This window comes from Peromyscus maniculatus, chromosome X (assembly GCF_049852395.1).
Source record: "Peromyscus maniculatus bairdii isolate BWxNUB_F1_BW_parent chromosome X, HU_Pman_BW_mat_3.1, whole genome shotgun sequence".
NCBI classification, from domain to species: Eukaryota; Metazoa; Chordata; class Mammalia; order Rodentia; family Cricetidae; genus Peromyscus; species Peromyscus maniculatus.
This window is the reverse complement of record NC_134875.1, coordinates 49,988,721-50,006,575: the sequence shown is the minus strand read 5'-3', so window position 1 is coordinate 50,006,575 and position 17,855 is coordinate 49,988,721. Positions and strand designations below refer to the sequence as shown.

At 37.3% G+C, this 17,855-nt stretch overlaps 2 protein-coding genes across 3 annotated transcripts in view; one reads left to right on the top strand and one right to left on the bottom strand.

Annotated features, from left to right (window-relative positions):
* Col4a6 (collagen type IV alpha 6 chain) overlaps positions 1 to 5,773 on the bottom strand; it is a 304,646-nt gene extending 298,873 nt beyond the window's left edge. The window contains exons 1-2 of the mRNA XM_006970301.4: positions 5,515 to 5,773; positions 5,264 to 5,315 (exon numbers count right to left, since the gene is read on the bottom strand). Coding sequence (XP_006970363.1) covers positions 5,264 to 5,315; positions 5,515 to 5,525 — 63 coding nt within the window. The 5' untranslated portion in view covers positions 5,526 to 5,773. The remainder of the gene's footprint in view (positions 1 to 5,263; positions 5,316 to 5,514) is intronic.
* Positions 5,774 to 7,113: 1,340 nt separating this feature from the next.
* The window catches only part of Col4a5 (collagen type IV alpha 5 chain), a 194,656-nt gene continuing 183,914 nt past the window's right edge, over positions 7,114 to 17,855 (top strand). For both annotated transcript variants that reach the window (XM_015992158.3, XM_076562145.1), the window contains exon 1: positions 7,114 to 7,553. In XM_015992158.3, the coding sequence (XP_015847644.1) occupies positions 7,473 to 7,553 (81 nt within the window). In that variant the 5' untranslated portion in view covers positions 7,114 to 7,472. The remainder of the gene's footprint in view (positions 7,554 to 17,855) is intronic.

The following is a 17,855-nucleotide window of genomic DNA, read 5'->3' as shown; positions in this document are numbered from 1 at the left end:
ACCTTTTCTTAGATCTGTGAGCTTAGATAAATCTTAAATACCCCTGGCAAGAGAATACTTGTCCTATATTATTTCACAGGACAGCCTAGAGCTATTTATGAAATGAGAGAACGCTTTGTAAACTTGAAACACTGCAAGATATTTGTTACTGCCGTAGACATGGAGAAAACAATGAGGAGGGCAACATAAAACATGACCATTGCAGTAGCAGAATCTAGAAATGAATCTGCTCGGATCTCTCTCTTTTGCTCATCTTCTTACGGACCATTTGTCAAAATTGGGGGATTATTTTTAATTTCCCATTAAAATTTCAATAAATAGAGGATAATTGTCAGAGGTGGGATGGATGTTTAAGACCTACTTTGCACACAGTATGTTCATACTATCTCATTTAACTCTGCAAAGCACAATAATACCTAAGGAGGAAGACATCATTTCCTTTTCTGGTGATGAGAAAATAAATCTAAGGAAGGTAAATTAAGTTACACAACTAGGAACAGTGGATAGAGGCAAAATGATGATTCCATCATCTCTTAGATATTATAGCACTGAAGAGAGTTTTAAAAAGTATTGTTATTATTGTTGTTGTGTGTGTATTGTGAGGCGGGTGTTGTGTGAGATGTGTGAGGGGGAAAGATACACACATGTGGATCCAGAGGACAATTTTGTGGAGTTGGTTCTCTCCACCTTGCATGTTGAAGTGCTAAGAACTTACTCACTTAGCTATCTCACTGACCCCAGAGGGGTTTTGTTGTTGTTGTTTTTTTTCCTTAAAGCAATCAGTAGTGGATTTGTCATTAGTAACTCTTAAGATACACAAAGAAAAAGACAATTTCTGAAAGCCATTGGGAGTAGACTTGTATATTCACTGGAAGGTCATGCACTAATCACATAGAAAAGCCAGTTCAGAAGCTATAGATGTATGAATGGGAAAACCAGTCTAGAGATTTGTGATAAAATTAGTAAAAGTCATTGATGATATGTACAATGAGATTGGTGATTGATTCTATAGTTTGTTCCTAAAACTGCCTGGATGGTGAAGAAAGTAAAAGTAAAAAAGGTAGTAGTCAGTTGAAATGTCAATGAGAGTGACTGGAAAATAGTTCTATCTTTCGATATACTGTGTTTGGTGCAAAATAGAACAATAGCTGGCTTTAGTCGAGTGATTATACTAAACCCCAGGCCCTGTTTGAAGTGATATATATATATATATATATATATATATATATATACCAATGCTCTGAGAGACAGGGCTTAGTAGGCAATATAGGGTTGGAGCTCAAAAGGGACAGCGTCACTGAGATATAAATTTGATTGTCATCAATATACAGAGACATAGTTCACACTACTGAGACAAAAATGTGGCCAAGTATTAAATGCTGAGAAAAGTAACAAGTTTAGGACATGAAACTCTTAAGATTGTAAGTTCTCTGCAAAAGATCATGCCTGATTTGTTCACCACTGGGATATTAGGGTGTAACACATTCCTTCCAGTATAGAGGTCTCTCCATAAGTATCTATTGAACGAATAACATTTGTAAACTATCAAAGAAGCATTAGTTAATGGGCCACAGAATTCTGAAGATCAGAAGGAGGATTTCAGAAGGATTAGAAAGTGGGAAATTGAAAGTAGGAAAGACAGAATGGGTACTGGCAAGAAATCCTTGGAATTGGTAGTTAAGCAGACATTGGTAGCTGAAACACAGCAACTATAGTGGAGTAGACTCAGTCTGGGCTGTAATATAATACAGTGTTAAAGAAGAGAAAAAAATAAGAGAGAAATTAGCTTTAATTGCATTGAAAAGGTTAGATTTACTGAAGGAAACTAAATTATACATTTTTACTTTTCTGGGTTTGCTTTGGGTTTTGGGTTTTGGTTTGCTTTTCAAATGCAGGAGAGTTCAATATTTGTTATAGAAAAGAAACTGGAGATAGAGGCCTGCTCTGGAGTGTGGTTGATATAAAATGGACTCCATATTTTTTGGTGTGTACTTTTTTGTTTATTTAGGTACCCTCTGTCTTTTTGGTTTTATTTTAGAGAAAGAGATAGAGAGAAAGAGCTTGAAGTTGGATGGTTAAGGTGGTGGGGAGTTGGGGAAGGGGAAGGCTATATTGTGTGGATTTTTTTTAAGGAAAAAAAGACAGCCACCTAAAAATAAACTGGGAAGGAATTCTGCTGATTTCTTTCTTTCAAAAGTATACATCATAACTTACTTTTTGATAATTTCACACATGTACACAGCATTTTTTATCCAATTCATCCCCCATATCCTCCTCTCTCACTCTTCTCACATCCCATCACCACTTTACCCTCCCAGCTTCATGGACCTTTTTTTAACCCACTGAGTCCACTTAACACTGCCAGTGCATGATTGCAGGGCTACTGGAGCATGAAAAACCTACCTGGGGGCACATTCAGAAGAAAACTGACACTTCCTCCAGCCGCCATCAGTTGCAAATGGCTCCTGAACTCCATTAAAACAACATTCATACTTTGATGGCTGCTGTAATGACTGGGTCAGTGACAATGTGAAGAAGTACCCTGGGTATGCTTACACTTTTGAAAGAAAGAAGCTCGTATTACAATCAGATCTTACTTGAATATGGATGACAAACATGTTTTTATCCTTTATTCTCTTCCCTACCCAAATAAGTGTCCTATTAGTCTTTTGACTTTATGTATGCTTGGGTGTATTGGAGACTTTAATGAATGCACACTTGAATATAGGCAGAATGAAATAAAAACATAAGGACTCTCACTACTTTCAAGATATATTTTATATCCTAGACATGATAGTCTAGGATGAAGTTTGTATTTTTTATATGTTTCCTATGAAGATACTTTACTTTTAAGCAGTCTCCATTAAGGAACATAATGAACAGCCCTGTATGAAAAACAAGTTTCTAGGAGAGATGGCTCAGAGGTTAAGAGCACCGACTGCTCTTCCAGAGGTCCTGAGTTCAATTCCCAGCACCCACATGGTGGCTCACAACCATCTGTAATGAGATCTGGCGCCCTTTCCTGTATACATACATAATTAATAAATAAATAAATCTTTAAAAAAAGTTTCTAGAGAGTAGGGTGCTATGTTTATTTCAATTTCTGCACATTACATAATCTGCACCAGACCCTAAAGGATTTCTGGTGTTCTAGAATCCTAGGTTCTGTCTCACTAAGAGACACTGTGCACATACTTCACCTGAAAACCAAATCTAATGGATTTTTAACATTTAGCTTTCCATTCCTTTGTGTAGAATTGCTTTGTAAATTCTTAAAAAGAAAAAGCTCAAATGTAGCTAAATGACATTATCTTTAATTGCTTATCAATATTCCATTATTGGCAACTTAATTTGTACAGCATGAAGAGACTTTCTCGCAATGAAATGCAACAGAGTTCCTGTCAGTGTATTCATACGTTGTTTACATTAATATCACTCAAACAAGGTATTGCCAATCCAAATGCCTACAACTATCTGGAAAGCAAAAAACAGCACAAATACAGAGAGTAGAGTCAAAATGAAGAGAACACAAAATGCAAGGACATTAAGAGAAAAAGCGTCCCCTCAATAATAGCATCTCCTGAGAAAGTATTTTGTGACTCTCCTCTCTCTCTCTTTGTCATTAAAAAAAAAGAGCTTTCTAACACCAATGATGCTTCGCTCAAGTAAAGAAGACTGAACGCAACAGTTCTGGAGTTAAGGTAACAGAGTAAGTATTGTCCGTAGACCCCAAGACTTATTCCAGTCTTAACCATGGCTATTGCAACTGACATAGCGGGAGACATTGTAAAACAATGAGACAAAAGTGTACAACCCAGATGGAGAGACTCACTTCAATGCTTTGAAGGACTGAAAACATTATCCTCTACCATAGGAAATGACAATATCTAAGAAATGCCTGTCCATCTACAATGATCATATATTGCTTTTACTTAAAAAAAAAATATCAGAGTCTGAAAATAGAAGTTTTACTGGGGGTTATTCTACATTTTTTTAACCAGTGGCAAGATTTCTGGACAAAGTGAAATCAAAAGCTGGCATTTTCAATAAATGTAGTATAGACCCTTAAGGAAACTCATAACTAAGCTTATATACTGGAAGAACCAGGTAAAAAGGTGTACAAGAGCCTGAGATCAATATTTCTTCTTACAAAGACTATCAGAAACATACTTAAGAGCTGATATTCTGACTTAAGGGGTCACTAAATTTTAGAATTCAATCTTCTGGTATTATTCTTTCTTTATAGGAAAGATCATTTCACCTCACTGATATTTTCTTAAAGACATCATGTCAGTACAAAGTGCTTATTTTTTCACAAGTATGTTGGTGATCTTATTGAATTGAAATAAGTACAGCTCTAAAAAAGTATTTGAAACTTTTTTTTTAAAAAGGGCCAATCAATTAAAATAATTACAATTTACAAGATGAAATTTTCAAGCATGTTTATTTGTTTGTGTTGTAAATGACTTTAGCTGTTATAGTGTTTCTTTTTTAAACCAACCAATAAGACAGTACTCAATTAGTTAATAACTTATTATTTGAACAGCATAAGTAACTAGCTCAACTGGAAAATTGGCATATCTGATCATTTAGTCATTCCACCTTTGTGGAATTATCCTATTAATGGTGTTGGGTACTTCTCTACTTTCTGGGGTTCATTAAACTTTTTTTGACCAGATGTCTACACAAATTCCTTTGCCTGCAGTCCCTAGGTAAGTTCATGGATAATACCTAAGCAGCCCACTAAAAGTTACGTTTTAGAAAGCTTTTCTGTCCCAAGCATTTTAGCTTTTTGATGCATGAAAAGACTTACAAGAAAATACAAAGTTTAATTCCCATTTGATTGGTGCCACTTTCAAGTCCCAGTCCTTTATGCCCTTTTCCACCCTTAAATTTATGTGTCAATCCCTGTTCTTACAGGTTAGGGAAAGCTATGTTTCTTCAGCTTTGCAGATCTGCCTATGGGTGCAAAAGAAGCCATCGGTGGCCAGTCATCTGAAGTTGTCCTGAAGAGATTCACAAATGTGTACATCTTCCACTACTGCCTCTATTTTCTATTTTCCAAACCTACAGCGATGTTTTAAGACAGGAAGATTGCTGAGTTCCAAGAGCACTATACTAACACTATGCTTGCTATCCCCCTCTTCAAGAACCCTATTAACTCCTATTAGAAAGGCTCTGTTTTGGTGCAACCCTCTGTTACCCCCAACAGAAACACAAGAAGAAAAGAAAAAGACGAGGGGGATGTCTTTTGAAGCCTTACCGCTTCTGCCAGTTCTTTGGTCAGGCATAAGGAAACCAGGAACAGCCACAATCTGAAAGGAGAAGGAGGGTGAGAAACATGGGCTCTCTGGACGACAGGGTCCTGAGTGAGCAACACCCCCCTCCCATGTCCCTTTTGATGCCTACTCGCACTTTTTTTTTTTCAGTGACAGAGGTGCAAGTATAGTCCTGGCTGAGCAAAGCAGCCCAAAGTTGGAAAGGGGAAGGAAGTTCTGAGCAGCAACAGCTCACCCAGGGTGCATGTTTGTGGCTCCTCCGGAGCTGGGTCCCAGGAGACTGCTAAGCTGCTCCGCGGCGCGGGCTCATCAGGGCTCCGTTGATGCTTGGCAGTTTGTTCCTTACTCAGGACAGTGTAAAGGGGCGAAGTGGCTTAGTTTAGAAGAAACTAAAGTCAGCTGCTAGATATAAAGTGCCCCGAAGGAAAATACACTCAGCGGTGCCCGCTACAACTTGTAGCACTCAGGAGATAGTTCCATGCGCCAGGGGAGGAAGGAATGGAGGGGAACGGGGCGGGGCTGTCTGCTGTCAATCATTCCCCCCTACCTTGAGAAGCTGCTTATCTTTCTCAATTTCAAGCATCTCTATACATAACAGTCCCAAAGCTTCACGTGCAGGTCTCTAGAGACTTATACACAAAGATCTATGCAACTAGGCATCATACATTTCCATAAAGTAACACATGAATAGAATTAGGTATGCTACTACTATATAGGCAGATAGACCTGAAAGTGCCTTGACACAGGGACCCAAATGCATGATCTCTTATTCTTATTCCAATTGATTGTATACTAAGCATTTAGGAAGGTGAGGTGGGTGGGGGTGGGAATCTCTGTAGTTGTAAGTCTACAATCTCTAAATTAACTAGAACCTGAGATCTTCATAAAACTGATTCAAAATATAGAGAGAATGTGGTTTAACCCAGGGGCTGAGAATAGAAATGTTTTGAAGAATTCTTCAGCAAATTCCTGAAATACACTCCAAGGAAGTCCACACAAAGTATCTTCTTGGTCTTTTGGTACTTAAAAAAGGTCTATAAGACTATCAAAGCAATATTCATGCCTACTTCATCTGGGAGACACCAATTCTACTACCGTTAGCTCCATATAGACATTTCTAGTGAGGTGTTTGTGTTTATTGTACAGAATTATACTAATATTATTTAATTACCTGCCATAAGTCCTTCTGAAACACAATTATGACAGTCATACTACTTTCTATATTAGATCGATATAGGTAGGTAATAAATGTTAATTATGGCACTCGATGTATGTAAATAAAAACACATAACTAAGTTATGATAATATTAAACTATATAAAATTATTAACCTACTTAATTCATCTTACATATGTTACAACATGCATTAGAGATTCACAAATATGTATGTTTATTTTCTTACTTCATTTATAGATATCTAATATTTTCTCATCTTCTGCTTTTATACAGAAACTCTGTGCCATGAGCACTTGGAATGCAAAGGCCAGCAGCCCAGGGAGCAGAGGCAAAAAATTGTTTCTAATGATTAACAATAAAAAGCACCATATCTCTGAAGTCCATCCGCTAAAAAAAATAGTCCCAGCTCAGGTCTGTTTGGAAATGGCTTTGATGCTCAAATCAGAGGGAAAGCTGGACTGATCAGGAAAGAGTACCATTAAGAGAAGTTGCAAATGAACAAATATGAAATCTTGGTTGTTAGACTTGTGGCGTTCAGTCAACTGGTCTTGAAGTTTCCCTCCCTCAAATAACTGAGCGTCACTCCCTCGCAGGTTGCCGGTGCAGTGTGAAGCCGTGGCGGAGTGATACTCAAATTCCCCAGCGCTGGCTGGGAGGGGGCGGTGCAGGGAAGACAGCGAGGAAAGTAGATTTGTAGGACGTGAGTGAGGAAAGTTTGCAAGTCCCAACAGAAGGCAAAGTGCTCCCGAGAGACCGGCTTTGGGAAGGGGAGGGGGGAGGGAAGAACAGCTTCTTCTTTCTTGTTCTTGTTCTTTTTTTTTCTTTCTTTTTTTTTTTTAATCGCTTCATTCTTATAAAAGCTTTCTCTTCACTCCAGTGCACCAGCATAATTGGGACACTCACTGTCCCTTTCTAGCTCTAACTCTCTTGCCAATAACCCCTCAAGATTATGTCAATCGGTCCGAAGGGACCTGGGATTCCGTGCGGGTGCTGAAGGAGCTGCGGGAGCCAGAGAAGAATGCAAGTGCGTGAAGTGTGCCTGGCCTCCAGCTGGTTCTTACTGGCCCTGTGTCTGTTGGGGCAGCCCGCAGAGGCGGCGGTAAGTCCTCCCTCCAGCCCCAAAGCTGCTCGCTCCCACGGAAACCACTGGGTCCTTTACCTTCCTTACTCCTTGACCTTGGCTAGGGAAGTCAAAATTAACTTTTACTAGAAAGAAACACAATTCACAACGCTGGTCGGAGGGAGAATTTCAAGTGTTTAAAAACAGGGCCGTTTGCTTCCCTGCAGCTTACCTCTTCTGGGGCAAGAGTGGAGCCAGGGCTGGGCAGGGGTGTGGGGTGCATATTAATGGGTCACTGGGCTCTGGTGGGTATTTAAAACTTTCCTCCTCTCTACTCCCCACCTTGGGCTGCTGTCTGCCAGCTAGCTTTTTTCATTTCTTGTATCCAGCCCACGCACCCTTTAAACTTGGCATATAGTTTAATATTTGGTTCCTCTGAAATTTAACTACCGCCAAAGTGTTAACAGCCTTGATGGAGTTCTTTTCTTAAGCAACATGAACCTACCCCCACCCCAGGTCGGTAAAGTTCTGACCTGCTTTCTGACCTGTTGACATCATTCCTATACAATTATTAAAGCAGCATACCAATCAGAGTGAAGTAGAGCAGCATAGTCTTATGCTTCAGGAGTTTTGCATCTTTTTTTTTTTTTAAAAAAAAGTTAGGGATTTCTGTTTGCTCACTTTTTTAAAAAACTCACAAAGCCACCTGAACAAATTGAGAATTTGCCTTTCACCTATTTAAAAGAAAAGAATTCTCAATTCTCTAATGGGCATGAGCTTTTGTGCCTTAGAAGAGTGGGGGAGGATGAACATGTGAAATGACAGAGCAAAAAGTTCCACTTGCGTTTAGGAATGTAGCATGGATGCCACAGTCTGCTGGGTAGTCCCAACACCCACTCTCTTTCTGGAGGTAAGAGGTAAATGCAGAGGGATGAATGGCTTTGTTGCAGAAAATATCCTCCAGTTTGAAGGCCATAGTACTTAATTTCATTTAACCTGTGAAGAACTAAGTGTGTGACACCTTATTTAAGTGTTACATTTGAGTAATCATAATGGATATTTTTTAAAAATCACTTAAACATGACATCATAGCTTAGGCCTTCACATGGTTAAGTGACTATCAATCCTTTAGATGCAGCTCCTACACTACAGATATTTCTGGGTCCATTTTAAAGTGACCTGACAGGGTCCTTATAGCACTCAGCACACCTCAGGTCACATTGCCCTCTCTAAATCCTGGTAAAAACGTGTGTACTGCTGGTATAAAAAAGTAACTTTTCTGTTACTGTAATCACAACATAATTATGATGGAAAATCTGCTGAAAACCCTACACATATCAACTGTTTTAATTATGCATGCTATCACTTTCTCTATCAAAGTAGATATATGATTTAATAATGTTCTTTGGGTGCAGAACATTTTTAATGGGTAAGGCTTAGACAGTCAAATGGCTAAAGATTGTTAAAATAAAGTATAATTGTGCTATAGAAAATAGCTCATTTGAAGATCATCTCAGTGCCTGTTGTTTATAGCATTTGCCCCAGGGGCAAAGATTTTGTGGATGATTCATGAAGCAATCCTTCCTTTTAATGATCTTGCTATTAATAAATCTGCAATAGATACCAATTATACAGGTGTGTATAACAACACTACATGCTAATTTAAATCTACTTAGATTAAAAATGAGATTTTTGTGCTTGACAAAACTTATGAGCAAGCTTTTTTTTTTGGATTCTTAAATTAACAAGTGTTTGTGAACTAATTGTTTTTTCCCTCCTATACAATTTTTTAAAGGACGGTTTTTCCTTGACAATTTCCTATGATTAGAATTTTGTTCCTCTTTTAAATCCACCGGTTTGTTTTTCCTGCTTCACAAATAAATGGCCGAGTTAAATGAAAGTTTTAATCATCTCACAACTATGAATGGTATCTGCTCTCCATACTTGTGCTAGGGATATTGGTGGCCTTCTGCAGAGTGAAACTTGACCGTAGTGTGGTTAGTCTTTCACTGAGATTGTCTCATATTGTGGCATTTATATCAGGAAGATCATTGTTTCTTAAATCATTTTACTTTTTCATAGTTATGTGATTTCTCTATCTCTGAAGTCATGCCAGATTTGGATATCACAAATATATGGAAGTTTTTAAGGTAGAAAGTTCATTAGGTAGAGTAAAATAACCCAAGTACTAAATGGTTAGCAATAACAAAACAAGGCAACTTTAGGCTGGAAGGGTCATTTTTAGCATATTTTTATGTTAAGGTAATTATAGTTATACAAATTATCAAATATATAAGTTTGTAGATTTATGGATATAGCATGTACAATTATACTACTTCTAGCATACAAATATCTATGAGTTGTTTTTTTTTTAAAGATTTATTTATTTATTTATTATGTATACAGTGTTCTGTCTGCGTGCCAGATCTCATTACAGATGGTTGTGAGCCACCATGTGGTTGCTGGGAATTGAACTCAGGACCTCTGGAAGAACAGCCAGTGCTCTTTAACCGCTGAGCCATCTCTCCATCCCCTGAGTTGTTTTTAATGGAAGACAGCAGATGCATTTGTATAATTTAAACCATATTGTGTACCTTATGACCAGTGGCAAGAATTTATCAAGGGTAAGAGTAAGGCTTTTGGCCAAGAAATAATTTTTCTTCTATGAAATGTTCGATTCTATAGGAAGAAATGGTCACCATTGTTTTTGTTTATGTTGTTCAGTATTTATTATGTGCTAAATACTATGTTAGTATAGTAAGGTAAATTTCCATATTTAGTCTATTTTTTATGGTGCTAGGGATTGAACCTGGAGATTCAAGTGCACCATATTTGCTCTGGGGTCTCTTCTTAAGAGACATAAAGTTTTATGTGCATATATATATATATATATATATATATATATATATATATATATATACAGAGAGAGCTACTTTATAAGTGAAAAAACTATGAAACAAAGAGATTAAGCAACTTGCTAAAAGTCACATAGGTAGTGAATTGTAGAGCTGGTAAATTTAAATTCATATTTTGCCCTTAACTCTCTTATGCTGTGTCCTCTGCATTTAATCCATAGAATTGTGTTGTGTTGAAAAACACATGGATTTCTATTACATTTTTTGGACACAGGAGGTTTAATGTTGATGATAATGGGGTTTACATCTCTTCCTGCTCATTTTATGTAAAGCAGTATATCATAATGTAAATAGATGTGTACTTTAAAGATCAGTTTGATCTCTGTGTGTATACAGAGTGAGATAGTTTAAATTCAATCTAAAATCAATATCAGGTTGTATGGTTTTTATGTAATCTCAATAAAATTTAGATTTATAAAGCACCTACAACTTGTGATAGATTAATATCTTTGAAAAATATTGCATAGGTTTCTTTCTTGTTTCCTCAATAATTTTAAGTGTGCTGAAATGTCCAGAAATATGCCTGTATGGTGGTACAGCTTTGACAAAAAATGATCAGTTCAGTTTGTTGATTTTTACTAATTGACCTATATGCTCATATCTGGTTTTGTTCACTTAAATATCTATCTTCAGATGTTTTTTTTGTAATTCTGAGGATCAAATTCAGGACATTGAACCCACAATCTAAGCACTTTAAAATTGACCCCCATCCTCAGCTCTGTATCTGTAGTTTTACACATATATTTCTGTATGAACATGAGCTATTATTTTGTAAGAGTGCATAATTTTTCCCTGTGTCTTTACTTGGCTGTTGTTTTTGTATATGCAAGATATGATACCCTTTTTTTGTCGTAAGTTAGTTACCCTTGACAGCTTGGTTAGAATAGTGTTTGTCAAATTCATCTGCTATAAAGTCATTTTTTCCCATTGCAAGCTGATCTTATGAGACTGTACAGAGTGATATTGTGAGACAGTCCAAATATCCAAATAATCTATTTCTTTTTTAGAGACAGGGCCTCTCTTCAGATTCTGGCTCACTTTCTAGACCAGGCTGGCCTCAAACTCACAGAGATCCAACCGCCTCTGCCTCCCAGAGTGCTGGGATTAAAGGCGTGTGCCACCACACCTGGCTAAAAAAAAAATCTGTTTCTAATGGTACTTTCTTCATCAATGCTAGCATCTGTTAGTGTTTCTGGCATGGTTGATTGTTACAGTTCAATTTGCCAAAGGTGGTTTTAATTTCCAAAATTGTTCTACACTAATTAATTGAATTTTATTATAATACATTTTTACTGTTTTAAAATTATTTACAATTATTAATTCAGTACATATAAATGAACAAAACTGTATATTTGTCTCATTTTCATATATAATGAATTATCTTTTTATTACAAGTATTTACTGAAATGATTCTAAATTTGCCAAACCTTGAGTTCTTTCACATTGGTTTCTATATCCTTTGATGTGTTTCCATCATTTTGGAGCATCTCTTCATTTACTAGCATCACAAAATGGTCATCTCTACTTTCCTTGTTCTAACCTTGGGATGAGCCACTTTTCCAAGGATTCTATACTATTTACAAAACAGAGGTATTTAGAAGCCAAGATGTGGATACTTGGCATGCTCATTGTGACTCTGCTGTCATTTCGTAGCCCTTTTCAGCAGACAGGCCTAGGAAATACACATTGTATTAGTTTTATCTATAATGCCTAACACACACATACAATTGTAGGCAATGTAGAACAGTAGATACATAACCTGCTTCTACATCAATCTCTTCAAAGCTTTCTATATGTTGAAAATCATAAATTAGTAACAATATCTCAAATTGTAGTCAAAGACGACTGAATAAACATACATACTTGATGTGGCGTGATCTTGTTGTTTTCTTCTATCTCCTATTTCTGGAGTTTTGAGGAAGGAGAGGGAAGATACTGGGGATTGAATCCAGAGCCTTAAACATGCTAAACAAATACTCTTGCAATTAGCTACATCCATACCTATTTACTTACTAACTCTGTTCCATTCATTCTTTATGTGATTTTCAAGGCCTATCATGGTCTTTCCTGTAGTTTAGCTTTCTTGTATATTACTTTCTGCAGTACACTTTTTCCACTGTGCCCTAGGAAAGCTTTTCTAAAACACTTCTAGTGTGGAATGGATATTTTGGTTTCTTTTCTTGATTCTAAGTCTTTGCTCACTTCTAGCATAATGTTACATTTTCAGCAGATACTTATTCATGAACTCCTAATAACTAAAGAGTTGCATTTATACTGTTCTATTTAACTACAGTGCCCACAATACTCTATTCTCTCTCTCTCTCTCTCTCTCTCTCTCTCTCTCTCTCTCTCTCTCTCTCTCTCTCTCTCTCTCTCTCTCTGTTTGCTAGACATAATAGATGAAACTAAGACAATGTTCTTTCTGCCTTGATGGAGTGTACTTGTTTCTCCATAATATCACAATTGCTGATTATACCTTTCTTTGAACAAATGCAATATTTAGCTTCTCCTAGTTTACTGTGTGTTTGATTTTACAATCATTTTATTTTAGGAAATTTTATATATTTTCTTCATTATATTATTAGCTATTTGGAGGTAATAATTATATACTCCTTATTTAGCCAATTTATATGGTGACTTTTTGTCTAAAGACAAGTGCTATATCAAATGTCATTTCAGGTACCTGCCCTGAGAAGATTTCTCCCAGAGTCCTGGGAAAGATGCTACAAGTGGCGGGGATACTAATCTGAGGGACATCAAATGAATCTTTTACACAAAACTCTTTAGTCCATTCACTTTATTCTTCTAAGACAAAATTCTATCTACACAGCTTCAACTCTGTTGTTATACTTAGCTCCTCTCTGTCTCTCCCTTTCCTGTCCTCTCATAGTTCTAAATGCCTTCCATCTTCGTTCTCCATCATCGGCCCCCTCCTCTCTCCAGTCCAGTTTCAAATCCACATGCAATGCAGTTCTCTGGCCCCTCCTCTTTCTGCTCAGGTGGGCGAGAGGAAGTCTGCATCACAGCCTGATGTACCTGGTATGTGAGGGCCCTTTTGTTCTGAGTGAATTAAAGGAGGGTTGAGCTTAATTTACACAAGAAGCAAAGATTTGTACCTAATATCCACTTGGCCTTGACTGTTTTCTCAGAATGGATATTTACCTTATTTAAGGAGACTAGCAGGTGGTCTGAAATGCTTGTCTATCTGCATTGTGTCCTTGGATGTTGAGAGTATCTCAGATAAAACACACTGTTAGAAATTCTTAGAAGAAGAACTAACTGGAAAAGCTATCATAGCATACAAGAAAATCACTACAGGAACAGGCTAATATATATTCAAAAGCTAATATTACCAAGACTCCTTGAGGCTTAGTTTTATCCTCTGGAAGAGCCCTGGTTCTTCTGGGTATTAGCTTTTGCTATAGTCAGCTGAATTCCTGCTTCATATTCCTGCAGCCCACAGCAGTGATATGTGATCAATGCTGGGAAATTCGAAAATATGGGAAAGTATAATGAAGCAAAGAAAACTTTGACCACAATTCTAACAGTGGTCCAGAAATAACTTCTTTTATTCTTTTGAGATTTTTCCTCCTTATATACATATTTTTAATGGTTAAATTATAGAATCATACTTTGTGCAATTTTATGCATTAATTTTCAGTTATGAAGTCTTTATCTTAAAGTATGGAATTCTTTGTTTATTTTGTTTTGTTTTTGAGACAATGCTTCTCTGTGCAGCTGTGCTTTCTTGGAACTCACTCTGTAGACAAGGCTGCCATCAAACTCAGAGATCCTTCTGCCTCTGCCTCCTGAGTGATGTGATTAAAGACATGTGCCACCACTGCCTGGCTTGAAAATTCTTAATTTTAAAACAATAATTTTAAATGGATTCTAAAAATATTGTTTATATTTATACAAACCACAATTTGTATGTTCAACTTCTTGTTTTGTTTGTTGAGACAGGCTCTTTCTACTTAGCCTAAGCTGCCCTCCAATGTGCAATCCTTCTGCCTCAGACTTCTAAGTTTGGATTACAGACATGCACTCACCACTATATCCTCCTACTTTTGTAAAGTATGTTTTTAAAATTCAAGATTGCTAGCTAGTTTAATCAATTATTCCATGAACATATTATTTTGTATTTTAACTTTCTTTTTTTGTTTCTTTCTTTCTTTTTTTTTTTTTTTGAGATAAGGTTTATCTGTGTAGTTTTGGTGCCTGTCCTGGATCTTGCTCAGTAGACCAGGCTGGCCTCAAACTCACAGACATCCTCCTGGCTCTGCCTCCTGAGTGCTGGGATTAAAGGTGCGCACCAACACTGCCTATTCTGTATTTTAATCATTAACTACTACTGTCTCTGTCATGAGTAATTAATGTGTTAAATACTTTTGCTATTTTTAGTCTTTGAATAATGAAGTAGACTTTAATACTCCGGAAACCTGTAAATCAACATATAAATTATGTGAACCGTTTTAGTAGTTATGTTTGTTAAGGAGATAATACTGTTTCCACTTTTAAAAATTAGGTTAAATTTATTTTTAGTTAATACATTAAAAATATATACATGAGCTGGGTGGCAGCAGTGCATGCCTTTAATCCCAGCATTCGGGAGGCAGAGCCAAGTGTATCTCTGTGAGTTTGAGGCCAGCCTGGTCTACAGAGCGAGGTCCAGGACAGGCAGCAAAACTACACAGAGAAACCCTGTCTCAAAACACTGAAAAAAAATATACTTGAATGGACTACTGTATGTTGTTTCAAAATGTGTATATTGTTTAAATCAGGCTAAATATACCTACATCATCAAAAATGTATCATATCTTTATGGTGAAAATATTTAGTATCTGTATCCTAGTTTATTGAAATGCGCAATACATAATTGTTGTCTGTAGTCAGCCTCCTGTGCAATAACAAATGAACTTCTTACTCTTATCTAGCTTAGTTTCCACTAAGCAACCTTTTCCTATTCCATTTTCCTATGTATTTCTGTGCCTTGCTTACCTTGCATTAACATAATAATTTACATTTCTCTCCATGTTGTAATGACATGTGTTTGTTCTTTTATATGGCTGGATATTATTCAATGTATATGTATACTGCTAGTTTTTTCTTTGTCAGTGAATGGACACTTAGGTTCTTTGCATTTCTTCTCTATTGTGAATAGTGCTGCTGTGAACACAGATGTGTACCTGTCTCTACATACAGATTTAATTTCCTTTTGATTTATATTTAGGGTTGAGAATGCTGGATCAGGTGATTGGTCTACTTTCAATAGTTGAGGAATTTCCATATTTTCCATATTGGCTGTTTTTATTAGCACTCAAACCAACAAGTTCCAACTGTTGCCTTGTAAGATGAATTGCTAAATGGTCTTATTAATAAAAAAACCTGGAGCCAGATATTGGGGTGAAATCCAAGAGATCAGAGGAATAGGACAAACCACAGCCAACTTCACCTCACCAACTCCACAGCTTCCAAAGAGACCTACTTCCTGTATACCCATGCTTATATGCCTTTCTGTCCCTGCCACTTCACTTCCTCTCTCCGCCCAACTACATCATTTCCTCTTTCTGCCCAGCTCTGTTACTTCCTGTCTGTCTGTTCAGACCTCCAGACCTTTATGGTTAACTAGTGTTGGAATTAAAGGTGTGTACCACCATGCCTGGCTCTGTTCCTAGTGTGGCCTTGAACTCACAGAGATCTGGATGGATCTCTGCCTCCCGAATGCTAGGATTAGAGGTGTGTGCTACCATTGCCTGGCTTCTTTGTTTACTATAGTGGCTGGCTTTTTCCTCTGATCCTCAGATAAGCTTTATTGGGGTACAAAGATGAAATATCACCACATTGCCTTTTTCTCTATATCATTGAGAGAACTTACTGGTTTTATTCGTGTGTGTGTGTGTGTGTGTGTGTGTGTGTGTGTGTGTGCATTCAGAGGACAGAGGACAACACTGGGTGCCTTTCTTATTATCTTCTATATATAATAATATTCTATATTATCCACTTACTTTTTGAGACAGGGTCTCTTGCTGAACCTGAAGCTCAACTTTGGGTAAGGCTGGCTGGCCACTGAGTTCCATGGATCCTCCTGACTCCATTCTTCAGTGTGGGTGTTATAGGCCTACAAGGTAGTGCTTGGCATTATGTGGTGCTAGGGATTTGAAACAAGGTCCTTATGCTTTCACAGCAAGCTCTCTTATCCACCATGTTGTATACCAGCCCCATTTTGTTTCCTTAAGACAAGATCTCTGTAACCCAGGCTGACCTCAAGCTCATGGTGATTCTCTCTCTTTGGTCTCCCAAGTGCTGAGGTCATAGGGATGCTCAGTTTTTATCTAGAATATTTGATTTTGTTCTATTGAATTTGGGGATTTCATTATATATTCTAAATATTAAGCACATATCAGATACATACATATCAACTATCTTGTCTCATTCTGCATATTATTTTTTATTCTCATGATGGTATCCTTTCTGTACATGAACCTTTTGGTTGATATAATGCTTTCTCTCTCTCTCTCTCTCTCTCTCTCTCTCTCTCTCTCTCTCTCTCTCTGTGTGTGTGTGTGTGTGTGTGTGTGTGTGTGTGTGTGTGAGTCACACTAACTGTCTATGGTGATATAGTTAATGTGATTAAGACAGGGTTTGAAGCAATGCATTCTGGCTCTATAACCTCATCATGAGATTATTCACCATTTTATATACATTAAAACAAAGGAATCAGGTTATCCCAAAAAGGGAGAGGCTGAAGAGATGTTTCAGTGCTCTAGAAGGCTATTAAATTTTCAGCATCCTTGTCAGGTGGCTCCCTGTAACTCCTGCTTCAGATACCTTCTTCTCTCCTCTTTAAGTTAGAAGAATATTTACCATTGTCCCTCCCATAATTCCTCCCTTTAATTGATCACTTGACTTGTCCCATCATTTAACAACATTTTATTATAACTATCTAGGGTATTTACCCACAATGGCCTAGATTTTAAGAGCCTGCCCATCTTGAATTACAATCCTCCTAGCTATAATAAGGCAATGCAGGATCTCAATCCACTGGCTACCTCCCCTAGGGAGTTTTGCGATGCTTTTGGAATGTAAAGCCTTTCTGCTTTCCTCCCCCACTCTTTTCACCATCCCTAAACCATAGAAGCCTACTGGGCATTTTCTTAAGTGGCTATGCATTTGCCTAGTCCTTTTGCTCTCTTTCATCTTACCTTCTGTGGTACTCCACAAGTGTCACTCTTTTAATCTATGTTACCCTCCTTGGGGCGATAACACCGGAGCCACCATCTCTTCTGTTCAGAAAATTAAACTTGTCAGGATGCATAGAACAAGTGGCTCCATCCATTTCGTACCCTTCCTACTTGGCTTTCTCTTTGTGTTTCTGCAATACATAAATGGTTTTATTGCTCGCTTGCCAGCCGTGTAGCTTGTACAA